General features: G+C 43.0%; 1 protein-coding gene across 5 annotated transcripts in view; it reads left to right on the plus strand.

Moving 5' to 3' along the window:
• PPP2R2B (protein phosphatase 2 regulatory subunit Bbeta) overlaps positions 1-27,667 on the plus strand; it is a 257,075-nt gene that overhangs the window by 199,207 nt on the left and 30,201 nt on the right. For all 5 annotated transcript variants that reach the window (XM_083728282.1, XM_083728283.1, XM_083728285.1 and 2 more), the window contains one exon: positions 18,030-18,207. In XM_083728282.1, the coding sequence (XP_083584408.1) occupies positions 18,030-18,207 (178 nt within the window). The remainder of the gene's footprint in view (positions 1-18,029; positions 18,208-27,667) is intronic.

The raw sequence follows: 27,667 nt of genomic DNA on the forward strand, positions 1-27,667 counted from the left end.
GACCCAGGCATATGGCTTACCTCCCCCCTCCCCCATAACAATAGGTGCCTTTATATTGAGGAAGGCCATAAATGATACGTAAAAGGATTTATCAGTGATATATCAACACACACACACACACACACACACACACACACACGTCAGGTCCACTGCTCAGCAATGTCTTACTATTCAAGAAATTATCAAACCAGCAAAACTTGATCTACGCCAGGCTGACCTTAACAGGTGAAGTCACCTTCATTGCTCTTCAGAAACAGTAATCCATATGCAGCTTCAGTGAGCTGATCTCTTAGGAAAGTCTGATACCAACTGATTTATTTTATCTGCCAAGGATGCATCTTCTGCACAATTAACTTCACCTTTGAGACTGGTCAAGATTAAAGGGAGGAAGGTGTAGAAAACAGCTGGTAAATTTGCTGGAGGGATGTTCTAACCGTGGTCTGAACTGGCACGTTTCATAGTAATTAAAATTCAGTAATGATTCAGCAATGATTCAGAGAGCACTATGGATATTCTTTTGAAAATAGTGCATTAAGTTGACTCCATGGGTGGGGAAATGTCTGCTTTGCTGTTTATGCTAAGGACTTGCATAGTGACTTGCATGGTGGGGCAGCGCCACAGAGCTGCCCTGCCCAAAATTGGTGGTGCTGCAGCTTCTCTGGATGGCACCATGGCAAGGCAGTGCAATGGTGAGGTTGGGGCTGCATGGGCACATCAGTGGAGCCAATTCAGTGTCCCACTCCAGCTCCATCCAACTAAACCGCAGCGATGCCAGTGTTGAGAGGGCAGTTCCGCAACGCAGTCCCACCCCACGAGCCGTTATTCCTGAGAACAACCTCTAGCCATGGAGAATTTAAGAGTATCACCAAGCTGCAAACTTGCATTTTGAGAACTGCAACAGGGCAGGCAAACACCTGCCATCACCACCTCTGCCGCATCTGTATTGTGTTCAGTGGCGTAGCGTGGGTTGTCAGCACCCGGGCAAGGCAAGTAATTTGCGCCCCCTAACCCGTGGATTTGTGCCCCCTAACCCCCAGATGTTGCGCCCGGTGTGGCCGGCCCCCCTGCACCCCCCACGCTACACCACTGATTGTGTTTCAGTTTATTTATTCCAGCAGAGTCTTGTACAAAGACACACAGGGCTCATCCAGACTGCCTTTTGTGCTGTGTTTCTAGGCATAGCTCCAGACTGCCATTTGCTCCTATTAAGCACTGAAACACGGGTTTTTTTTCCAGAGGAAAGCGCCGGGACAAAAGCAACAACAACACTTGGACATAGAGCTTTAAAAACACAGACCTATACCTGGAAAGCTCAGTGCAAAAGAAAGTCTGGATGAGCCCTTAAGTGGACTTTGCAGCCTGTTTCCTTAGCCCTTTAAGGTCACAACCCAAACACCCAATCCACCACACTGTGGAAGTGTTGGATAGGGCAGAGGTCTCCCAGCCCTGCTCAACTCTGCTGACTTCTGCCTATGTAGCAAGAGCTCCTGTTCCACCTGCCAGTAATGCAGGCTGTCCATCAGTGGGTTTCTTGCAGACAGCTCTGAAATGGGATACCATGGGGGGTCACTCAAAACGTACCTTGTTTGAGGATTCCTTTTGTTTGCTTGCAAAATAGAGCCTGCCATCTATTATCTGGCTTCTGAATAATAATAATAATACCAGGCAAACCATACGCTTCACCTTGGTAATAAAAAGAGACTAGGGAGAGAAAATTAAACGCAGGAGAAACGAGCCCCACCTTTTTAATGGCATTTGGCAAAGGTTGTCCACTCCGCTGTTATGTCCTCTAAGGGCTGCAGAAGGCAGAAGATGGCAATGTGAAAAGTTTGTGAAGAGCCGGACATATCAAGGCAAATCCAGTCTGTCTAATAACACAGCATTAAGCAAGGGAAAACACAATGGTTGATGGACAGATTTTTCATCTTGAATCCTGTGTGTGATGTGATTAAAATACAGGAAACTGAATATGTACACCCAATAATAATAAATTATTATTATTCCAATTAAAGATTGCAAATGGGACTTGCTAAAAATAGGGAGCTGACTAGGCCAAGTTAGCCATCCACTAGCAATCTTGCCAAAATGGCTCACATATTTGACACATTCCTGTGAACAACTTAGTGGCTACCATAGTGAGGATGTCTGATCAGGAATTGGTGTTTATCCTGTCACATCTGTAGTATCAATCCTATAGTCTTCTCTTCTCTGTATGTATATTTTTTCCTTTAATACTTCATAGAGGTATTCCCTCTCACAGACACACACTACAGATTTCATCAGCACTTACACAAAGGATGCTAAGAGTAAGAATAGTTATGTTGTAAGACTCATGGCGTTGCTCTTTCCGTTAGATGAGCATTTATTATGCAGCACAGAGATTTACACACACACACACACACACACACACACACACACACACACTTCTGAGTAACATTATCATTTTAATGACAGATAGGGTAATTTGAAACATTTGGCTTTTTAAAAAGAATGAAGTGCCATAAAACTCAAGCGGCAGAACTAATCAATTTTGAATGATCAGATCATCATCAAACCAATGCTACAGAAATAATTAAAAAAAGGTTTCCTCCATTTGCAATAGGTACTTAAAATGGTTTTAAAAGAGTTCATTGGGCACCATTTGCATGCTCAGCTAATCTCATATAGAAATTCATTCCTTGCAGATATGCTTACTTTGGCTTTTCTAGACTATGTCTAGAAATACCCATGCAAATATCTACATAGTGCAATAATCCAAAATTTATTTTGGGGCTCATCAAAGAAATCCATTGCTATTTTTTCCAAGCTACTGGAAAAGCTCAGAGCCTTTTGGGAGAGCTCATGAAGACCAAGCTTGTCCCTTGCCTTCTGTGCTGATCTTCCTCTTCCTCAAAGCTTGTCATGAATGGGGGAGAAGCAGAAGTGAAGCAGGGCACTGGTGCAGAAGGTTTCAGCAGCTGCATCAACTTCTTTAAGACCTAGTAACTCCTGAATTCTTCCGAGCATAATAAAGGAGTCTAAGGGGCATTCTGGATTTTTAAAAAGACTTCTTACTGGGTGTGTTTGTAGGTTAATATTGACTTGGCACCGTATATATGGAGTTAAGTGGATTTCTAGAAAGAATTAAATTTATAGTTGTTGTGTTTTTTTAAAAAAGGAAATTTTAACAAAGATATAAAAAACTTAATTAAATGGGAATGTTCTTGAAATGACAAGTGTGGGAATGCTTTGGAGACTAATAATGAAACCCCTTATGTCCCTTCATAGGAGAACTGGTCTATAGATTCCCCAAGGCCTTACTAAATGACCTTGAGGAACAGACAGGAAGGATATTCTCATTAATTATATAGAAGATGTTCATGGTCTGTAGCTCTTGGTTTTGATTTCACAATATCTATAGGTAACAATAAGTTACAATCTGTAAATTCAAGAAGTCCAACAGATAATTTGTCTTTAAGTTTATTGGGAAAATCAGTATTTACTTATCAGCAGAGATTTTTTTTGCTGAAATCAAATGGATTAAGCATTTATTGAATAGGTTTAGCCCATTATTAACCACTATTTGTAGTTTAATTGGGTCTGGGATTTTGATAGCAGCCCGAATACCACAGAGACAAAGTCTGATAGCAGCCCTTAGTACCACAGGGACAAAATTTGGAATAAATTAATGAACTGAAGTTAGTGAGTGTAATGTCAGATTTGGTGTCAAACTCCCCCTGAGCCCTATTCAATGGTGAATTGAAAACACAGCTTGTAAAGACATTTCAGGAGGTTGGAACAACTCTAAGTGATAATTGCAAAAAGGGGGATAATAAACCTCTAGAGAGGGTTCATTATTGGGAAATCCAGCTAGAAAGTATAGAGTCTAGCCCTTCAACAGTCCATATAGGCAAAGCCTCAGGGTTTGTCTCCCTAAAACAAACCATGAGTCATAAGCTGAGGATAAACCTTATAGCTACAGTTCATGGTTTGTTTAGAGTGAGTGAAGCTGCAAGCCTGATTTGGGGCATAAGGCTAAGCTGAACAGTGGCTTGGGCTGGCTCCCGGTAGTGCAGCAACAGCAGCTGCAGGACTGGGAGAAGAGCAAAATGGGTGTCAGTTTTTGCTCTGTGTACCTGCACGCTTGCCCGTTCGCCTTCAGCCATAGTTTGGCTTAGTGTTAAGGCTAGCAAGTCTGTTATTTTGAATTCTCATATATATATTAGGTGCAATTTGTGGACTCTAGGCAGGTTTTCTCATTGTAAAAGCTAAGGAAAAGATTGAGACACTGAGAGAGTTAATCATACAATACATGGATACATTTTAAAGATTCTAGATAGGATCTCAGGTCCAGTTTTTCTTCTTTATAGAATGCAGTGGAAGATAGGAGTGGGAAAGCGGGCCAACTCTTTGGCTCTAGTGGGTTTCCACCCACTAAAAAGCATACTGCCCATGCTATTTTCATCTCTCGGGTGAAATAACCCAGGTAGCTCTATCTTTTTCAGTGTATGTATATAGTATGTGTGCTTATTTTGTGGTACAGTTTAGACATTAACATTACTGGGGGAAATGCCCCAAATATCCATTGGTTTGTTTTTTAATAGAGGCATTGAGATAGAGTCCTTTCATATGTATGATTTTACATGCTGATTTTCACTTCCAGCTGCACTCCTTCTGCAAAATAAAGAAGCACATTGTACCAGTATGAATAAGAGTTATGACTGTGAAATTCTTATTTAAGGGGGGAAAAGAAGGGAGAAAAAGAGGCTTTTATTGCCTCTTTGCATTTTTTATTTGCTCTTGCCCTGGTCACGAGCTGGATCTTTTCTCTGCTACAGGCTCATTATTCATCCATTTAATATTTGTAAACTCAGCTTGGAGCTTCGATGACCAGAACTGACCTCCTGGAATTTTTCTCCTATTCATCTGATTTTCCACAGCAATTACACCGTCGGTATCTGTGTCTAGGCATACTGTAAAAACAATGTGCCCAACAGAATTATCAAGTGGAATTAGATTGCTATGACTTTGCATTTGATAACACAATTGTGCTTTTGCATAATTCTCCCTGATTAGTGAAACGAGAGGAAACTATCAATCTGGCAGATGAGTTTCCGTCTGCTGGCTCTTTTGGGGGCAGGGGATAGGAGAAATATATCAGTGAGATCACTTGAAAGAATCATGCCTTTTAGGTACTGAATTGCTAAGCAGTCCATAAATCTATAGCTGTCGAGGTGGAATGGTCTCAACTGCTACCTACCACTGAAATTTTAAAACATGGAAAGGGGCACGGTAAACATTATATATAACTATTCTAAGCAAATAGCAGGAATGTGCAGTGTGTCAGTATGATACTTTTAGAGGTGATATTATTTAGACTTTCTGTTTCCTCAATCCACATTTGCTAGAGATTTCTGCTCTTACTTGGTCTGCCACTTATTTTCTATTCTAAATTATCTGGTTTCCACCTTTTAAAATGCATATTTTTATTAATATATTGTGACTTGGGATTAAAGAGACCCACTGTCTTAAGAGGTGGTATTGCTGCCTGGATCATGCTTTAAAAAGAGCTTCAGGACCACCATTGCCTCACAGTGTCTAAATGTAGTCTTGGCTGGAAAAGAGGTTGTGTTTTCAGTAGGCTCACGTAAAGCGTAGCTACTCCATTTGCCCAAGACTCCAGAGTCGTCATCTTATATGGACGCATAACAGAAGAGGCAGGCAGCACACTGAAAACAAACACCTGTAGTGTGGCATTTACTTTATCAGTAGGTAGCTGGGGCACAGTGAACAGTGGCTTGGGATGTTAGATTTCTGGGGGAAAGTAGGACAAAGTTGTCCATGGACTGCTTTGGGAAGCATCACGAGCAATACTGAAGGTAACTGAAAAATATTTCAGATTTTAAAACCTTTTAAGAGCAAAGGGAGGTGGAAGAGGCCATGGACTTGAAAAGCAGCAGGACACAGCATGCCAAGGTGGCTGGTGTATAGTCTACAGATTGTAGACAGTTTGTAGGAGAAGAGGTGATGACTCAGGATGCCTGAACTGGGAGGATGAGGTTCCCAGCCTTTAGGCAGGTAAGCCATGTTTTCTTTAGCAGCCAAAGCCCAATGCACACAACCAAACCTCACATGTGGGGAAAGTGGGTTGAATGAATCCATTCCCAAATATCTAAACTACTAGACTGCTGTCATATGGCCTCAGCTTACAGCTCAGTATGCATTTACCAGGACATCACAAAGAGATCAAAGTGGAGGTTGAGTTGAAAGCCGGCTGTGTGTTTCTCTACAGATCCATTCCACTGAGCTTCTTAACATACCAATTTAATTGTGTGAATGTGTGCTAATTCAGTAGGCGTTCATAAGTGAGGGAAGGGCCAAGGGAGATTGCGCTGCTTTTTTACTGAGTGGCAGAACATGGGAAGGAGTGTGTATGTGCTTGAGAGGTGTCTAGTGCCACTAGGCTGAGGGACAGTGCCAGTGGGATGGGCTACATCATGCAGATGCCATAAAAAGGGGCACGGGGCATTTCCAGGGGAAATGTTCAAGGTGCCACATGCACTGTGCATCCTTATTGACCCCTTTCTTCTTTAGCCACCTTCCCGTCATTGCACAGGGACATCTCCCTCCATTAGCATAAGGTATTGAACCAGGACTCCTATATGTTACTCCCTGAACCACCAGTGGTTTGTTTTCTGCTGCATACCTGGCAGGGTAAGCTCGGTGCTATCTAGGCTGCACTACCACCTTTCCTGAACACTCAGTCAGCTGACGCCAGAGGCCAATCCATGTTCACTATTGCCTAATAAAACCTCAGAGCTTGCTGATCAATCTGATAACCTTGTTTCTGGTGTGAGTTCAGTGCCTAAGCCTCTCCTCCATGTCTTTGATCTCTTACCTTGGATCTTCATGAACCCTCCATCCCTCCCCACACCTATTTTGGATCATACATGAAATTCTGTCCCAGTTGCCTAGACAGCCAGCTCCCTTCTCCTTTTGTCTGACTCTTGCTGAAGCCTAACATTTAGCCATTCCACCTCTTCTTCTGCCCCACACAGCAGTGATTTCTCTCATTCAGCAGCCGGCTGCCTACACAGTGTTATGTCATGTACACTTTTTTTAAAAAGCAACCCTATTATTCTCTAAGGTTCATTTGGGTCTTCTTTTATACTTACATTAAAGCAGTTTCTTGCAGCGATTACTTCAGCTTTCTGTTTTAATTAAGTTAAAAACTAATAGAAACAAATGCCAGCTCTTCCTATTTCCATCGCTGGCAGCACCTTTGTACTTTCCTTTCTTGATGGTCTGAACTGCCGGGCTCAGAGATTAGCCTGTGCTACTGAACATCTGTGTGGGAAGGCTTCAGAGATGTCAAAGAGAAAAGGAACGCAAGAGGCTAAGGACATCAAACCAAAGGGAAAAGGGCCCTTTTGAAAATTCATGACAGTCGAGAGTTTTTCGTGAAAGCTTCTCTTCAAGAAATGTGAGGACTTCGGTTGATGTTTTTGAGAGGCTCTGAAACACTGCAGGGGGTCCGAGAAGAGAAGTACAATGCCTGAGCTGCGTAATTGCTTGCAGTATTTGGTGTGTGGAAAAGGGAATCCGAATACAATATTCTATTTAATAGGGAAGAGCATAAATTCTGCCTGCCTTGAAGTGGAATGTGGGTCAGCAACAAAATGGTGGGGGCAGCCCATGGCTTCTGGATCATATACGGTGCAGGGTTCTGACACAGGATTTTATCACCTCAGAATGCATTTGGGTGATCACTTCCATGTTTCTTCCTAATGCATAAATTATTTGTGTGCAGTTATACTTGGTCTTAAAAGCATTTTCATTTTACAGTTCTAAAAGGGACTCTACTGAATTTTGTTCTTCGATGCTGCTATGCAGAGAGAGAGAGAGAGAGAGAGAGAGAGAGAGAATATATTTGAACCTTCTGTTAGATATTTTATCAGAGACCAGCTCCTTGCCTCAGCCTGTCTACAATAATAACTTGGGGGTGGGGCAAAATGCATCTGTAGCACTTTGTTTTGGATTAATTAATCTAATCTAAATGATAGACCAATGTGGTTTAGAACCTGTGTCAGGAATTGAGCATTGTCCTGTGGTGAACATCTTGTCAGCGCAAGCCCTGCAGCCTGCCTGGTGGAATAGTCCCTTCCCCATGCTGTTCTGGGGGTTCTTCCAACATCCCTGAGCCAATTTCAGGGACACATGAGGGGCATGGAGAGAGAAAAGGCAGGAAAGGCCCTGTTGCAAAAGCAGAAACCCTCGTGCACTGATGGGACTCATTAGCAGCCATCACTGGTTCGAGAAGTGAATTGATATTTGTATATGTGCAGGGCTTCTCGGAGATGCCCAGGCGACATTCAGATTTTGAGGTTCCTATAGGGGTGCATCCAGGGGTTGGCCAGGTTGGCCCCCACTAAGAGCACAGGTCTGAGGGGAGGCATGAAAATCACACCTCTCCACTCTGGCACAGAGTGGCTAGGAGCCCGTCTGCTCCCTGGGCCACTCCTCCACCACTCTGGGCAGCGAGGCAAGGCACGCTAGCTTCTTGGGGCACCTAGACCCCCCACAGCCGGCCAAGGGTGCAAGGGATGGGTGGTGGTGCTAATACAGCTTCTTGCCAACAGCGCAAGGAAGCCTAGGTATGCCACATCTCTGTAATAAAAATAAAAAATGGGGAGTCAAACATTAGAACAAAATAAGGTGCCCCCACCCCCGCTCAAAAACCAAAAGCTGCCCTCTTGCTTGAAAGTGTCAGTTTGGTCCGATGTGTATAAGAACAAATTGCAAAACTTATCAAATACCCCAAATTAACAAGGCTCCGTGCCAAATGGCCGGCTTACATTCGCGATTGCAATTATCATAAATGTCTAAAACACTTCCCTACTCAGAGAGCCTTGTAATGCTATTCTGTATCTTGAATATTTGGTGTTAACCATCACTGCTACACCATTTTCAGTAAAATGTATTTCTAGAAAAGCTAGGGAACAACCTTTGAACAGAAGATGTGAAATTTTAGGGGGAGGGATTTTACCAGGCAGTATGATTGCATACCTGGGTTAAGTTTGTTATAAAAACTATGTTCACCTTACACACACGTTCATGAATGCACACAATAATGACCGTGATACCAAAAGACAGAATCATTTGAACCAGTTCCCAGGTACAAAGACAAATATACACATGTAACATGCTTGCATAGCATGTGCACATGGAACAATCACAGCTTTTAACTGCAAATGATGTGCAGGACAAGGCCACTTGCATACATTTGGCAGGCAAAAACTGTGACTCGTGGGCATAATGAGTATTTTATCCTCATTAATCAGTTTCAAACTTAAGGAATGAAGAGGTGGCTATACCTGGCTTTCCCCTCTGTAATATTCACCAAACTTTGTCAGTGAGCAATGCCCACCTTGCTCTTGAATAACCCAGGGGGAACGTGGACTGAATATGTAAGTTGATTCAGAGCAAGGAAGCCAGAGCTGTGCCGGTTTTCCCACTTCCCCTTTAAATTGCATCTCCATAGACTGTACTGCAAAAGGCCATTTCGTGACGAAAACAGCAAAATACTGCTGTCCTTCTTTTCTTTGCAATCGGTTTTTATTTTATCAGCTGTGGGCGAATATCTCCATGTGCTCTGGTGCTGGGGCAGTTCAGTGTGCCAGGAGCATGCTCTGTAGTGCAGTGGTAATTGAAAAGCTCAACAGGACTCCTGCTGGCTGGTCTGTCAAGAACCACTAAGCACATTCATTAAAGTGAACAACGCTCCCTCTTCTGCTCGGTTTCACCACCTTTCCTGTGTGCTTGGCAACTGTGGCTGCAGTTTGAAAAGGGCATATTGGAAGACTCAATCTATCAACCAAGCTCAGGTGGCTGTTTCCATGTAAACACAAGCTATGCACTCCTTTCCTTGTCCCACAGCCTCAATATACTCCAATCTGCTTTTAACTCCATCTCTCCCTTTATTTCTTTCTGACCTAGAAATGAACTGATCTATAAATGGAAGAATAGATATGCATTATTTTATTGGCCCATGATTGGATCCTCCTTTGTCCTGAACCCCTGGCCTACTGGCAGCAAGTTGGTATGCCAAGTCCAGGGGTCAAGCCATACAAGCAAAGAGCACAGTCCAAAATCCAAAGGACAGGAAACACAGTCCAGGGTCAATCTGTGTAGCCAAGTCTGAAGTCCAGCAGTCAGGATACAGTTGAGAGTCAAACCTGAAGCGCAGGCCCATAGAGGTCCAGGAGCATCCAAGCCAAAGTCCCTCAACATGGGCAGTTGAGCAGACACAACACTTCAGCTCTGCTTCCCTTGTGTACTTTGCATGCTGATTGCAGCATCTGGGCTTGATGAGGCAGGTGACCCTCACCTGCTCCAGCTGAGGAATCTCACATCACCTCCCAGAGCTAGTAAGCTCCACCTGGCCAGCTAGGGAGCTGAGCTGAGGGCCCTTGTCTGCCTCAGCCTCCTAGAGCACCACTCCTGCTGCTCCCTACACTTCAGAACATTCCATATTCATGGAGACACGGGTCTCTGGCTCTGGTGATGGATCCTGCTGCTCTGGTTGCTGTACATTGACCTCCATCCCCTTGCTATCCTCCGTCACCCTGTGAGTACTTCCATCCCCATTCCCTGCTTTCCCTGGTGTGTTCCAGCCCCAGCTACACCCCTCACTGGGATCCTCTTCCTCCTCCCCATCATCAGTCAGTTCATGATATCCAAACTATGAAAGGTGGTGGTGGTTGTCCTAGTTGAATTAACAAAATGAGGAAGCCACATGAGTTCAAGACAACCAGAACTTTGCGGTTGAAAGTGGCTCAAGGGGCAGGCTCTAGGTGTGTTTATGTGATAAACTGAGCATAGGAGTGCTTCAGCTTGCTGCTAAGTAGAGTTGTAAAACTTGACTTGGTTCAACATGAGCATGCTGACTCTGAATGCTTGCTGATCTCTTAGCTGCACAGCTCACCACACACACATTAGCCTTGTTGATTCCCAAATAGGGCTTCAGCAGAATGCCCTTGTTCCATTCCGCTATTGTTCCATGGGCTTCCTCAGTCCAGCATCCCGCTCTACTTTCCTTCCATCATAACATGGGGAGCGAGCCTATGTGGCATAGTAGTTAGAGTGTCTAGTAGTAAGACCAGGGTTCAAATCTTCACACAGCTTACTGAATGACCTCAGACCAGGAATTCTGTTTGAGCCTATCCTATCTGACAGGGTTGTTGTTGTATGGATAAAATGGAGACAGGCTGTGCATGCTTCTGTGGAATCCCGGGGCGGGGGAGGGTGTGGAGAGAGAGAGAGAGCTGGCTTATGTTTGCTGCAGCTTTCATTTCCTTCAATGTTTTCAAAGGGACCCTGAGGATCATCTAGTCCAACCCCCTGCAATGCAGGAATGTGCAGCTGTCCCATACAGGGATTGAACCTGCAACCTAACCAAGTGAGCTATCCAGGCTCTGCCCTTTTCAGTTTGCATAAGTGGTTGTACACATAAGGGGTAAAGATTTAGAGGGAAAGTTGCAGCAAGCTGCATATCTACAGAGGAAATGCTGTATAAGTCTTGAAATTAAAACACACACAAAAACAGCAGGTGCCGAAAGTGATGGTCCAGATCTACAAGAGCACACTTAATAATCAATGGTGTGTTTTCTCAGACTGCTGCCGCCATTTTGTTGGAACCTTGAGGGTGTGGAGAGATCACATAGGTATATAGCAGTGGTGGCAAACCTATGGCTCCATGTGCCAAAGAGGGCACTCGGAGGCCTCTCTGTGGGCACGCATGCCGTCACCCCAGCAGGGCCATAGCTTCTGTGCTGGGCTCGTGCGCGACATCCAAAGCCTGCAGCACCAGGGCCATAGCTTCTATGCTGGGGGTAGGGGAGGAGGAGAGGAGAGCGTGTGCACGCCCAAAGCCTGTGGCACCAGAGCCTGGCAGCTGAACAGGCATTGACTTTTGATGTGCCAGGCCTCCCGCCAGTCTGTTTTTCCTACTCTGGAGTAAGCCACCTTGAGTTCAGCAGGGCTTAACTCCCAGGTCAGTAAGCATATAAAGATGGTAACCTAAGAAGGGGCTGCCGGGTTTACATGTTCGCTGGGCTTTCCCATGGAAGCCAACAGAGAAATTCATTCCATGGAGGCTGCGATCAAACAGCAGCCAAAGAAACGGCAATAATAATAATAATAATAATAATTATACCCATCTGGCTGTGTTTATTTATTTATTTATATTTATTTGTATGTGCACACGTAGACAATCATTATTATCTCATATTAAGGAGAGGGTGGCTCTTAGTACAGCCCTCCAGTGTACACTAGTGGCCAAAATTGTGGGACCTTCTAGAAAAAATGTATTTCTGAGGCTTGTTGGCTCATAATACCACTTTGTTTTGGAGTAATACCAGTGCTTTTTTTTTCCTGTGGGGATGCAGGAGGAAGCATACCCCTAAACATTTTGTGAATTTAATGGGAGAAGAAATTTGCTGTATTTATTTTCCCCAGTTTGAACTGTATTTATTTTTCTCCGGTGGTGATTTCTTGAGTCACAATGAGAGTCACATTTTATTTTTTTTAGAAAAAAAGCACTGAGTTATACCATAAAATTATATATCAATGGAAAGATAATTTAATGAAGAATGTAATGCAGTAACTTTTATGAAGGATTATTTATTTCAATAGCAGTCATAAAGAAGAAACTGAAACACACAGAAAAAAATGAGGTATACAGGTTAAATTGCCATGTTGGCACTTGCGATAAATAAGTGGGTTTTGGGTTGCAGTTTGGGCACTCGGTCTCTAAAAGGTTTGCCATCACTGGTATATAGGAACCAGAAGCTGCCTTATATTGAGTCAAAGCAATGCTCCAATTAGCTCATAATTGTCTCTGCACTGCTCTCCCGGGTTTCAGGCAAGAGTGTCCCTCAGACCTACTTGGAGATGCCAGGGATTAAACCGGGAATCTTGTGGATGCAAAGCCCTTCTCCATGAGTCTTTCCCATCTGATCATTTCCCTCCCTTTCACCTGGGTAACAGTTGGTTGGATACCATCAGACAAATTGGTGACAGCAATAAGCCCGTTCACATATTTTGTTCACTTCTATGATTATAGTATTTCTGATGTGGAGGACTTGCAGAGGGAAACAGCAAGCAACAAAAGACAGGGGAAGAAATGACACTAGGGTTGAATGTGTGAGTTTAGAAGGAAGGAGAACGCCTGGGGGAAGCAGAGGCTTGTAATTAAATTGCAAGTTTATCTTTATGCAGGAAGGTGTCTCCTCTCACTTCATAGGAATGGCCCAATAAGGCAAAGGCACAGGGAGCGTGAAATTGTAAGCCTACCATGATAATAGTCCTTGATGAATATTCTGTCTGCAAAATATTAATCCCCAGGCAGCACTGGCCGGTTATTCCTACTGTTGACAGCATAGGCAATGCCTTCTAGAAAGAGAAAGAGGAGGGGAGGAAAAGACATAGAAGAGGAAGGCTTAACACCTAGAGCTCCATTTGAAGTTGGTGCTCACTATCTCACAGCATTCACACGCCCCCAGTGCTGCCCAGATATTCTGTCTAGGCAGGTGATGTTTTAATAATTTAATAAAATGGTTCTGTTGAACATGACAGGAGGGGGTATCAGCTGCTGTACCCTGAGCAACATAGGCTTGCTGAGTTCATGACTAAATTGGGCTCTCTCTACTCATGTTAATGGGGTCAAGATAAAGCTCAATAGGAGCTTGATCAATGGCATCTGATGGCATTCAGATCAATGTCTACATCTATTGCCACATGGTTAAAAAAAGAATGCACTCTCACAAGTTATTCCAACATGTAAAAATACATTTAGATGTGGGTTAAATGTGACAGCACATAAAACCGGGTAGTTTCAAGAGAAGGCCCATGAACCCAGTGAGATTTGAGAAGCAGCTTTGAAGTTCACTGGGCTTCTCTCTTCCTCTGTTGTGATTCTCACACTGCATTTACATCACTCAGTTTTAAAATGCAGGATACAGCGTTTCAGAGGAAAATACTGCTACATCTCACAGAAAAGCCACACGGAGTCATAAGTGTTATGTATAAAACAGAAAAAGGAAACACAAATTAGATTACTGGGCCAAAGTCACACAGCAGATATTGTGAGCAGATTCCTCCATGCAGAGCAGCACATTCACCTTGCGATTCTTCCTTTCTGCTAACAATGCTTTTTACACCGCAGTGATTTGAGAGGACTACTTTTGAATGCTGAAAGCGAGTCTCTCTCTATAAAGTACAAGGACAAAGCATGTCTGACTAAGCATTTGTTTCAACTGGGAATATAGCCCCCCTCAAGGAACCTGTTTTAAAAACTCAGACAAAAAGTACAGTCATACCTCATATTACATCCACTTCATGTTACGTTCTTTCAGGTTATGTCCCGCAGTGACCCGGAAGTACCGGAAAGGGTTACTTCCAGGTTTCGCTGCTCACGCATGTGCAGAAGTGCAATATGACGCCACACGCATGCGCAGAAGCGGGGAATCACAACCCGCACATGCACAGATGCACCGCTGTGGGTTGCGCTCTTTCCATGTTGCGAATGGGCCTCCAGTATGGATCCCGTTCACAATCAGAGGTATCACTGTAGCTAGAGCTTGTACACAAATGGCCTTTCAAAATTCTCCATCCTATGTGTAGCAGGGTGGGATGGGGTGGAGGAAGGAATTTCAAAAAAATTCCCCTGGGGAACATTTTCCCCAGCTGCAACATGTTTGTGAGGGTAGGGTGCCAGTATCACAGTTTCTTTCATTCCACACCCCCCCCAACAGTTTTTGGGAGGGTGTGGCTGCTGCTATGAGTAGCAGCAGAAGCAACTGTGTTAGCAGCCTGGCCACTATTTTGAATCCTCCACAGTGTGTCCTGGACCTAAGATGGGGTAGGGTTGTGGAAAAAATAGCTACTATAAAAAAATACGGGAATTTGTGAAGTAGGTTTTGTGTACTAGGAAGTGAGGGAGAAAAGGGGGGCCCTCACAATTTCTCAGGAAAAATGTCTTCTGGGAAATTTCTGCTTAGCTCTAAAAAGAACAGCAGCAGTTATCCTGATGCGATTTCCTCTTTCTTTCCTGGGATGCTTTCAATTTGGGGTTAATTGCTGCCTGAAGAAATGCAATTCTGATAGGCACAAAGAGGAAGGCCATATCCCCTTGCCTTCTGAACCACACCCACCACTGAACCGTGGCAGAAAGCGAATTTTACAGTGCAAAAGAGGATTAGTGCTCCATTAACTTTGGAAGGAGGAAAAATTCTCACCAGATGAGAAGAAAGGGGGTGGAAACTGCATGTGGAGGCATGTGATCACTCGCATGCCATCTGCATGGAAGCAGTATTTTGTGCTTCATCACTATATCTATCTATCTATCTATCTATCTATCTATCTATCTATCTATCTATTATACACACACACACACACAGACACGAAAGATTGGCATTTTCATTCCCCCTTCTGAAAACACAAAATAATTTAAATTGTTAGTTGGTTTATTTTATTTGACAGCCTGTGTAGGGTCTTGATTTGGTTTGTTACACTGAATTACCCTTTCATAATGGGCATATAGATACTGCCCCCAGGTTACTCTTGTAATTGAATAAGGAATATATTTAAGGAGCTGTCTGTGTTGGTTAAGAACCTTGTGACTGTACTAGTTAAAGGGTGGCTCAAGTAGAAACCTAATAGTAAAAGAGCTATGTGCTAAGTTTTAATTGCTATCTTAAAAGCATCCATTTACTTGTGACCATCACTGACTAGACAGGTCTGAGATCCATTTCGCACGTTCTCTTCAGTGCAGTTTCAGAATGGAAGGGAATAGGTAATGGGTGGATGGGGTCTTAGAAATCAGGGCGCATAAAGGAGAAAATTGCTGATCATGTTGATCATGGTGTTTTCCTGATGCAGATAAGAAGACATCACCCTGCCATTCGTGTGTCACGGTTTGTAGGGCAAGGTCTAGTTCCACTCACCCACATGCACATTTTGTTGTAAAAATGTAACACTCCTACCCTGCCAGTTTTAGATGTAAATAGGGCAGATGCATGAATGAACTATCGTTGCTGCTCCCATTGCATCCCATTTGTGAGCTCTGATACCCTCCCCATCCCCCCCCCAAACGTTAGTCCTGGAGAACATTATTGGCTTTAAGAAGTTACCTCTTTCTGCATACCTCCATCCCTTTCCCACCCTAGGATGCATTTCCTTGCATTATGCTAGAGTGGACTGGGCCTTCATTTATGAAGTCTTGAATATATTTTAGAATATTTGATCACCACAACTGGAAGATGGGACCAATTATACACTCCCAGCTACAACAAATGGATGGTGGTTTTGACCATCAGGCGTATTGGTTGGTTGCTTGTTAAACATTACCATGGTCTCATAAAGACCAGGAAACACCATCTAATCCTGACTACACACTTCATAATAATAATTTGTTATTTATACCCCATCCATCTGGCTGGGTTTCCCCAGCCATTCTGAACAGCTCCCAACAGAATTGATGATAATAATAATAATAATTAAAAACAATAAAACATCAGACATTAAAAACTTCCCTAAACAGGACTGCCTTTAGATGTTTTCTAAAAGTCAGATAGTTGTTTATTTCCTTGACATCTGATGGGAGGGTATTCCACAGGGTAGGCACCACTACCAAGAAGGCCCTCTGTCTGGTTCCCTGTAACCTCACTTCTCGCAGTGAGGGAACTGCCAGAAGGCCCTCAGAGCTGGACCTCAGTGTCCAATGTCCTTTGCACCTGTTGGACCATTTAGATTTTCTGTTCCTAGTAACATGCCCTCCCTTGTAGAATTCTGATTATTCTTATGCAGAGTAAATGCATAACAAAGATGCCAATATAAACTGTACTTGTGGACTGGCTCATTTACCACTGTGTTTACTGTGGTTGAGCCAATTTGTCCACCCTACTCATTGATTGATTGATTCTTCCTAATTGTGGGAAACTCTGGGTTGTTGTTTTTTTTGGGTTTTTTTGAGTGAACAGCAGTAAGAAAACCAATTACGACACACCTTTCCCACATAACTTCACAGGGCTAAGTAAAAATCTTATGGTGAAGCCCTTAATTTTGATGTTTGTTTGTTTCTAGGGAAATCTGATATGACCATAGAACCCTTTAACTTCTGAAAACCATCACGTTTCTCTTGACAGCCTCAATGGCTGCTTTCTCCTTGCAGTCTCTGGGCAAAATGCTGGGCCATGTCCCCAGATGGCTGCGCCAAGTCCTTCAACAGCAAACGATGCATCATTGAATGTGTCAGGCTGAATTAGAAAGCAGGCTCATCACATTAATCTCAGACTCTGAGCTGGCAGTTCCTATGTTCTAGTGTCACTTGATTCTGGCTGTCATATCCCCGTCTCCACCTCCACAGCCATGGGAAATCTCCCCAGGCAGCATACAGACAATAATGCACAGTAATGAAATTGCTGGAGGAAATACTGCATTGGCATTGGCCACCATTGGCTGATGCCTTTCTATTATGTTAGTTTCCTTATATAGTTGAAGGTTCATTGACTGATATCTTATTGGAGTATACTTAAGAAGCATTGGAGTGGGGAAACTTATGCCATGTGCTTTTGTGTTATGTTGTTATACCCGCCCCAGTTCTTCTACATGATGGGAAGAAGGAAATAAAGGTTGCTCCCAGGGCGTGGAATCTCTACTAACCTTAATATTTATTTATTTGTGGGATTTGTACTTCACCCTTTAGTCACAAAGGTTCTTACAGCTTCTTACAAAAACCAGTACTAAGATGATCCCTCCCCTTAGACTCACAGTCTAAAAAGACATGACACATGAGGAAAGGAGAATAGGAAGGAGGAGGAAAAAGCAAGTTCAAATTCTTAATGTTGCTGTTCTTCTAACCCAGCATAAGAACCCAGTTCTAATAACCATATATGTTGCTTACAGAAAAGTGGTTGCAGGATATGATACTTTCTTTGATGATAGACTATTTTTTCTCATTGATTAACTCCTTTTGTTTCTTGTCTTGACAGGTACCCGTGCTAAGGCCCATGGATTTAATGGTGGAGGCAACTCCCAGGAGAGTATTCGCAAATGCACACACATATCACATCAACTCCATATCTGTGAACAGTGACTATGAAACTTACATGTCAGCGGATGACTTGAGGATAAACTTGTGGAACTTTGAAATAACCAATCAAAGTTTTAGTATCCTTTGCTGCATGAATCTGGCTGGAGTTGCCATCCAATCAGAAGAGAGCCCTGTTCTGAGAAGGCACCGCTTGCTTGAACCTCAAGTTTGCAGCTCTTGAATGGTTGGTTTGTTGTGTCCTTAAAGTGCATTTTACAACTGTACTTGTCTCAGTCCCCCACCTGCCTTTAGCCTGCAGACAAATGTTTACTCAGAAGTGAGGCAAACCCTGAGCACCTTTTAAAAAGTTCTACATGTGCCCAAGACCTTCTTTACTGACTGACCTTATGGCATTTGTATGATACGCCATAACCTAAAGTTCTCTTGGTAGCTTACAAACAATTAGAAAAACAAACAATTGAAATGCAAAGTAAAACTTGAAACCATTTTCGTCAGCTGTAGCCATTCAGTATGAAGGAAATGACTTCCTTCCCTCTCAGTTTAGCTAGGTAAATTGTGGACTGCTTCCCTCTGGTAACTGCATTGGAGAAATGGGGTGGGGGAGTCTTAAGGTCTTTGCAAGAGAGTAAAGAAGGGGAATATGAAGGACAACAAAAACACCTGGGACTAGTATTGCCTGAGTTAAGAAATGACAGAGAAGGGTGGCAAGCATATTTCTCCAAAGCACTTTCTGTAGGTAAAATGGTTTACTGGGGGTTGCTGTGATAAAAAGAATGGGTGCTGGAGTAGGCTGCAGTTTGAGTTCTTATTCTTCCCCCTTATAGAGTTATATTGAGAGTTCAGAGAATTCTGTGGTTCTGGTACAAGTTTCCAAATGGATAATGAGGTGACCTTGCATATACAGAGTTGCCAGAGCTGTGTGGGAAGATGCCATTGGGACACAACTCCCATGTGTGGTATTGATAGTATCACCCAGGGAAAAGACTGTAGTTCCATGGTAGAGCATCTGGTTTACGTGCAGAAGGCCCCATGTTCAATCCCCAGCATCTCCTGGTAGGAGCCACTGCTAATCAGTGTAGACAATTAGTGAGCTGAATGGCCCAGTGGTCTGTCTCCATATAAAGCAGCTTCGGTTTGTTCCTGTTTTCATTAGCTTAGCAGATAAAACTATAATCCTAAAGACACCATTGATTTCAGTAAGACTAGTGTCCAAAGAAATGCATTGAAGATGCAGCCTCTACACAGGGATGGAGAAATTAGTCTATTTCTGATCTGGGTCAGTTTAGCCTGTGTTCATTCATCAGTCCATTCCATCTTTCTGCAAACCATCTGTGACAAGTTTTTTTATTTTTTATTTTTAAGAGAGATTCTGATACAACCTTTAAAAAATGTATATTTTATCTACTGGTAGCCATTCTAAACATATGTTACCCCAAAATATTTGGTGGTGGTTGTCATTTACATATTTTGGTACATTGTTTGAGTTGAGATCTGTTACTGCAAAATTCGGGAAAGTGTAAAATTAAAAATATAATCAGGCTACGGGAGTTGAATATTAGGTCAATTTTCCTTTAAAATGCAGACCAAATAACATTCTCCTCTGACCATGTAGCATGTTCTACTGAAATGAGGAAAACTTACTATAGTTTAATCAAGGCTTGCAGCCAACAGTGCATGCGTAAGAGAGGAGGGGGAAAGAAGGAAGAGTGAAGAAAGTGTGTGAATTGGAGGAAGGGAGAAAGGTGTCAGATGGGCAGAGGGAGAGGAATAGAGTGGGGTTGAGGGTCAGGATTTGGGGATAGGATGATAGGGAAGAATCAGGATTTGTGCAGGGAAGAGACAAAGACTGGCAACAGGCAACATTGGGGAGAGCATTCTGCCATGGTCTTTTGCAGGTATTATATGTATATATATTTATCTACACACATACCCCCCCCCAATGGCTACAGGCTTTGTTGTGTCTGTACAACTGTATGTAAATCTAAAACTACAGGTAAAAAGAGTGAGATTTCTAGCCTTTCTCTTATTTTTATTTTCATTTTTTAAGGTGATCCTCCTTTTTTAAAAATAACCATTGCAGTTTATCTCTAGGCCCTTGTATTGCCTTTGCAGTCACCACACTCAGGGCTTTGCCAGTGTTCAAAACTCCAATTGTTCTAGCCACATTTTGAAACGGGGAATTTTATGAGCAGTTTCTGAGCTCTGGGCACAGTACTGTGCCTAAGATTTCAGATTAAAACTGCAGAGTGGAAGGAAAGGAGGACCTTTTTCTGCCTTTCCACTTCCAGCTACTCTCTGAAGATTAGAGAAGACACCCTCTTAAGAATATTGGAGGAGTGGCTAGAGGAAGGACTAGACCATGTGAAAAATGAACAGTTCATTCATTTTCAGCTTTTTATTATTGTTATAAAAAAACTACACCTAGACATCCCGTCGTTGTGCACATAACCTAGGTTTAAGGTACCATTTAGCTCCTAGCTTTCATATCTCAGTTTCTAACACTGGGCTCTGCTTCCCTTAGCTAGAAATCTAAATGCAGCTCAGCTCAGCTGGTCATTATTGCAAGGTGCTGCTTTCCAGCTCGGTTGACAAATTGTTGAATTTTGCTTACAGGATCAGCATGGGAGGAAGGCAATTGCAAGGTGTAATTTAGAAGACAGGTGCCTTTAGGGAGCATGTGGAGAAGAAATATTAATAGGTAGCTTTCATTGCATGCTACAGATATGTGACAGGCTGCTGGAACCAGGCATGCAAATGAGGCCGTGCCAGTCACCTTTATAAAGCCACAACTGAAATAATAATAATAGGACTTGTGGCAATAATTACATCAGGTGTGCCCAAAACATCGCTAGAATACCATATATTGCTCTCTCAAACAATGTTGCTCTCAAGTAAGCAGATAAAATGTAGGTTTCCTTTACCAGCCATGGGGGACAGGGAGGAAGCACCCAGTGCTAGGTTTGTACATAAGTGCACACTGGGCTTGTGTGTGCATTTTTAATTTTCCTATTCTAGACAATGTGCTGAGGATTTGCCTGATAACTATTGTTAAGTTATTGTTCTTAATCTTTTCCTCAGAAGCCACAGTACAGTCAGGCTATGAGGCAGCCATGAGTATGTCATTTTAGGTGTTGAAACAATTTTTGCAAATTTATTCAGTGAGGGGTCTTAAAAATATGTTTTGGGTGTGAGGAATTCAAATCTGCTGTTACTTGGGACAACATTTAGTTTGGTAAAGCTACATTTGATTAAAAAGTATAGAAACGGTTTTCAGAAAACCAAAGAATTTTAATTTTACCTTATGAAGATGTCAGGTAATGCCTATTAATAATAATAATAATAATAATAATATAACTGCAAATACTTGGCAGCCATTTTTAATTATTTCTATGCAATTTTACACACATTCCACTTATCAAGCAAAACTAAATTAATTTAACCAAAATATCTTTTGAATCCCAAGTCATGTCACAACTTTTTAGAACCCTTCATTTTTGGAAGTTGAAAGTTGAAAAATTCAGCACGCCCTGATCCAGCAGTAGTTGTGGTGAAAAGAAGCCAAAGGGATAATAAGAGTTGCCAGGGAACACATGGGAAGGACGAACTAAAAGGCACCCAGCTTTTAACTAGGATGGGAGGTCTAATTTTCATGGCCTTGGGTGCCTCTTGAAATATCAGTAGGATGGGGGTGTAAGTATGCACTTGAAGCAGTCATGATTTCACCATGCCAAGTCAGAGATCTGGGAACGTGGTGTGCTTTTGTTTGAACTGTGCAATTTGAAGCCTGCTATGATTTGGTTGCTATAATAGACCTTTTCTGTAACAGTGGGATGTTGGCTTAGCCTGGATGCAAAACGCTTCACCTTTCCCTTTCGCAATCCTGCAGTTTAGTCTGCAGCCTCCCTTTCTCGCCTGAACTGCTTTTAACCACAACACCTCACATTTCACTTGGGTCCCTTCAGGGGAAATACACACACACACACACACACACACACTCATCCACATTGTAAAGCAGGGGTGGCTAACCCAGGACTCTGCAGATGCTGCTGGGCCACAACTCCCATCACCCCTGCCCATGGGCCATGCTGGCTGGGGCTGATGGGAGTTGGAGTCCAGTAACATCTGGAGGGCCACAGCTTCTTCATCCCTGCTATAAAAAGATGATGCATCCAGAGAGACATGCAAATACAGCATTGACCCAAATGAACCAATTAAGCATTTTGATCTCTCCTTTCATTTATTGCTTGCACTTTGTTTAGCAGTCTCCCACTGCAGAATTTTCAGTTAAACTTGGCAGGTTCTGCAGGGTTTTCAGAAACCCTGCTTTAAAGCTATTACACAACCTGTGTAATTTTGGGTCAGCTGAAGATATGTCCAATCTAGCACGCACGAGTAAGTTGACATTCTGGTGTAGTTGAATATTATAACATGACATGCTTTTCCATAGGTAGACAGCACTGCTGTTCATTTCTTGTGGCACTGCAACCTGCATCAGCCAACAGTGGGTTGCTGTGAGTTTAAAGGTAAAGGGACCCCTGACCATTAGGTCCAGTCGTGACCGACTCTGGGGTTGCAACGCTCATCTCGCTTTACTGGCCGAGGGAGCCGGCATACAGCTTCCGGGTCCTGTGGCCAGCATGACTAAGCCGCTTCTGGTGAACCAGAGCAGCGCACCTATTTATCTACTTGCACTTTGATGTGCTTTTGAACTGCTAGGTTGGCAGGAGCAGGGACCGAGCAACGGGAGCTCACCCCATCGCGGGGATTTGAACCGCCGACCTTCTGATCGGCAAGTCCTAGACTCTGTGGTTTAACCCACAGCGCCACCCACGTCCCTGCTGTGAGTTTAAATGTATGCTAAAAACAGCCTTCAAAGGGATTGCTGTTAAAAGAAAGCCATACTAAAAGCTGAGAAAATCTTGTCTTTTTGACAGTGGGCTGTTGTGGTTGCTTTCTTCTCAATAGAGCTGGCAATGATGTACTTAACAGACATGATCCATTAGTTCATTATTTTTCTCCTTGAGAGTTCCCTTTTTGTCACAGTTAGTGTGATCCACCAAACCCAGTTTTGGCCCTCTATCCATTCTGAGTGAGAGTTATGGGGAAACCCTGGGTCTTGTGTTTTTGCAAAAGCTTGTGGACCTGTGCAGCATTTCATTCTTGCAAAGGATTGTAACAACCCACACCATCAACATGGTATATTTTAAATGAAGTAAGCCTTCTGGTCTGTCAGTGAGCCATAGATGGAACCTGTCAGCATGTGACAAATCCTGTCCCATCCCTAAAGTGTCTCCCTGGTTATTACAGATTTGAGTGTATAGATGCCTACTTGAATTCTGTGCACTGGAGAACAGTGGACAGTTGCAAAATTGCCAATTGCTTCTTCCTAGTAGAGTGAAAAATCTGTAATGGGTAATATGTGTGATCCAGACAAAGCTAAGCACTTGCAATACGATGACGATGATGTGCTTAGCATTTATATAGCATGATGTGTGCAGGGCCAATTGCTAATTACTAAATAGTGAAGGCATTATGCATATTCCTCAGAGCTATTTTTAGAATCACAGCTTCTCTGGGGAAGGAATGTATTTGAAAACCCTTGTCTTTGCCCATTTTTTATATTTAAGTTGGTTTTGAGAGCACGAGAAATGCATTTTTATTTTAGAAGAGGGTTACACTGGGAAAGGTAATAATTTCCCATTTTTCTCTTGTTACCCTCTCCTCCAAATTCAGGTCAATTTAGAATTGCTTCACACTTAACATGGCAGTTTATTTGCATGGGTCTTCCACTAGTGTTTGCAATAGTAAGTCTGCAAGTGTTGATGCATGTGTGCCCATGCTTAACGTCTCCAGTTTTGCAGGGGGTATTTCAATGGAGTTGTAGTTTAGAGGACACACCTTTAGCTCAGTAAATGTTCAGGGTGTTTTTTATGCAGGCAGAAAAAGCAGGACATTTATTAAGCCACATTTGGCTGGATACAGCATAAGTTGGGTGAGCCTGCATTACACATTAACTGCAGAAAGCCTGCACTTCTTGCACAACATGGCCCTTTTAAACTATGTTATCACCCTGTGTGTGTGTGTGTGTGTGTGTCCTGTTAAGCATTCCCATCTAAACAACATGTGCTCACAAACCCGGCACAGTTCATGTTGGGCCCATCTATTATTCATTTGCAAGAACAAATTGGTTCTTTAAAATGCATAACTAATTTCCAGTCTAAAATGTGATGAAAGAGAAGCTAAAATCTAACAGCCCAATTCTGTGCTCCACTGGTGCATGGGATCCCGTGAAAGATCCCTGGCACTGGACTAAGGGAAAGGCTCATCCGTTTCTTCTGGTATTGATGATCAAAAGTCTTATCCCACTACAAGACTACACTAACATATTTCTGAAGTCAGGGGAAAGCTCCTATGAAGTAGACGTGCCTCCTTTGCGTAAAGCACAAAGTAGATGTGATGGCAGAGACCTATTCAGTTAAATTCAAATATTTAAATCTGGAGGGGAAGTTCGTTTTAAGTGGTTCTCCCCAAAAAGAAGACTTAACAGGAACTACCAACAGACAGGATGAATTTCCTGCCACACCCTAGCCCACCCATCTATTTCCCCTCTCTTTAGCCCAGTTCCAGGGAAAATAAAGAGAGATGCTTTGAGTTTAGGGCCAGAGGACACAGAACTTAACAAAACATTGTTAAGATAATTTTCCTATTAAAATTAAGGCCAAGTGTCAAAATATAAATAATTTTATTAAGGGGAAAGGGAACACAACAATCATGCACAAAAATGTACTAAATAAAATCAATAAATTCAATCTAACTTGGCTAGTTACATTTTGCGTCCTCGTGTATGCACAAAATTCCTTGCAAAATAAGGTTCTGGGAGAGCACATCTTTGGTTCATGCAGGGCCAGCACGTGAGGCAAGGTGAAGCGACCGCCTCAGGCTGCAAGATCTGCAGGGGCAACAAATCCCAAGGCCAATCTTTATTTCCCTCCCCCTTGTTCCTGAAGTAGATCTTCGCTCACGCCTTCCTTCTTGGTGGTTTGCCTCAGGTGTCAAAACGTTTTGGGCCAGCCATGGCCCATTAGATGTTTCCAGAAAGAACAGACTAAAAGTGAAGTCTCACTTATTTACTGAAATCTAAGACAAAGCTGGCCTGTTAGGGGGGAAATCATTGTTGGCCCTAGCCATGAGATTTGTCACCATAATATCAACCACTGAGTCAGTATATGTCCATTTAAATGTGTGGGGTAGCCATAGGAAGCTTATGCTAACTCAGACGGTCAGCTCATCTAGTTCAAGATGATCTGCACTAGGGATTGAAAATCCCTGGCCCTGGCTAGACTCCAGCTCCCGTCAGTCTCAGGCAAGATGGCCTGTGGTTAGAGATGGTGGGAGTTGCAATCTATGAACATCTGGAGGGCCACAGGTTTTCCATCCCTGCTCTATACTGACTGGCAGTGGCATCCCAGCGTTTCAGATAGGAGCCTTACCTGGACACACAAAGGACTTAAATGCCACCATCTGCTTGCAAAGCAGGTGCTCTGCCACTGTATCCATTAGCATATTTATATTATTTGCTTATTTATTTATTTGTGTGTGCATGGTGAGTTCAGGGATTTGCAATTTCCAAGCTACTTATGTCCAGTTATTTCCACTGAAGTCAATGAGCTTAACATTTTCAATATCAGAACTGTGTCATGTGTGCCGACAGCTCCTTCCTTGGTCAAGTGCAGATTCTATTTAACAAGGTCTCAATATCCCCCGGGGCAGAAACATGCAGTGGATTAATGAACCTGCCTTTTGTCCCTTAGAGAGCCAGGATGAAATCCTTCTTGAGTTGTAAGTGAAAATTATGCCGAGGGAGGAGGTTCATCCTAATTCAGATACGGTGCATGTCACAAAACCTCTGTGCGCATTCGTGCCATTTGCAATATATTTTAAGTAAGTCAATACAGATTGACAAATCTTCCTATAGGTCCATAATAATAATGCCATCTGACATACCTGAAACATCATTGGTGCAAAGTCCACAAATAAATCAAATTTTTACTTTCTAAAGAAGCTAGATCCACTAAAACCACTTCCTCCAGAGTAGTCTCATCGGGCAGTGAGGCTGCTGTAAAGTTGCATGGCTTGAGAAGCTAAATCAAAGCGTCTCTGTAGGTAAAATTAAATCAGACGTGTTAATATTCGTTTCATTCTGAGCTCTGCCAGTGACTTTGCATGTGATGTGTATACTTGCTGCCTTTTTCCTATGCGTTGGTTTCACTCCCACATCCTGCTCCTGGCTAAATTGCGATGAGCGATACAGTGTTCAATGAAAGCAAAATAAGGATAAAAGATTCCATGCCATATCAGTAGTAATGCAAATAATGCAGCCAAGGCGATTCTTTGCTAGGCTGGGAAAGGTGCCCATATTTCTTCGTTTCCCGGCTTGTGATTTTAATTGAAGGACCATCCTTCCAGCTGACAAGAAGACTGGCAGCATAGATATTACAGGCAGGTACTGAAGTGTACAGTATTAGCAAGACTTGGAATCTATGGACTGCTTTTTCACACTTTCACCAGATTATTTCCCTCCCGTTTGGCTGAAGCAGCTTGAAACTAGAACATCACCAACATGGCATGAAGTGTTTCCATTGGCACAAAGTAGCCAAGTAGTGGTGAGGAAGCATTGCACATGCAGACCAGGGATGGGAAACTTCTCTACATTGACTGTCACTGGAAGAAAGCGTTTCATATGGTTTCACAATGAACATTAATATTTCTTGAACATTCGAAGTATTTCACACTCATAATAAACTTAGCACAAGGGGAAGGGCTGTAGCTCAGTGGTCAAGCATCTGCTGTGTATGCAGCAGGTCACAGATTCAGAGTGCAGAATGCCCCAGTATCTCCAGGTAGGGCTGGGAATGTGACTGTCTGAAACTCTGGAGAGCAGCTGCCCTCAGGGTAGATAATGCTGAGATTGACCAGTAAGTCTGACTCAGTATAAGGCAGCTTCTTGTGCTCTGATGTGCAACACTATAACACAAGTCAGCGTTTCTTACTCCAGTCTTGCAGCTAGGAGGCTGAGAGATTTATTAAAGCAAGGATTGCCAACGTGTTGCCTGGGGGTGCACAACTGCCCAGAGAGACGTTTCCTGGTGCCTGTAGCCTACTCTGCCCCACCCGCTCCCAGCTGAAATTAGGCTTGAAAGAAGCATTCTGTTGCCACCAATAGAATAGGTTGCCGTTTGGGCTTGCTTGGGGATGTCTGATGCCCTGCTGGTTACTCCCCAGCAACTAGTATTCAGATATGTGCTTCCTCTGATCTTGGAGTGTATATTTTCCCAAACTTTTCCCTAATTATCCATAACATGGACTTTACCTTTTTCATAGCTGCCACATCCTGTGCCAATATTTCCATCAAGGTATCCACCATGACTCCAAGGTCTCTTTCCTGATCAATCACTGTCAGTTCAAACCTCATCAGTGTGTAGAGATTAGGATATATATTTTTTGCCTCAGTGTGCCTCACTGTTGAACTGTACTTGCAATATTATTGTCTATTCACCCAGTTTGATGAATTCATTT

Source organism: Podarcis gaigeae (genome assembly GCF_964106915.1).
Source record: "Podarcis gaigeae genome assembly, chromosome: 2".
NCBI lineage: Eukaryota > Metazoa > Chordata > Lepidosauria > Squamata > Lacertidae > Podarcis > Podarcis gaigeae.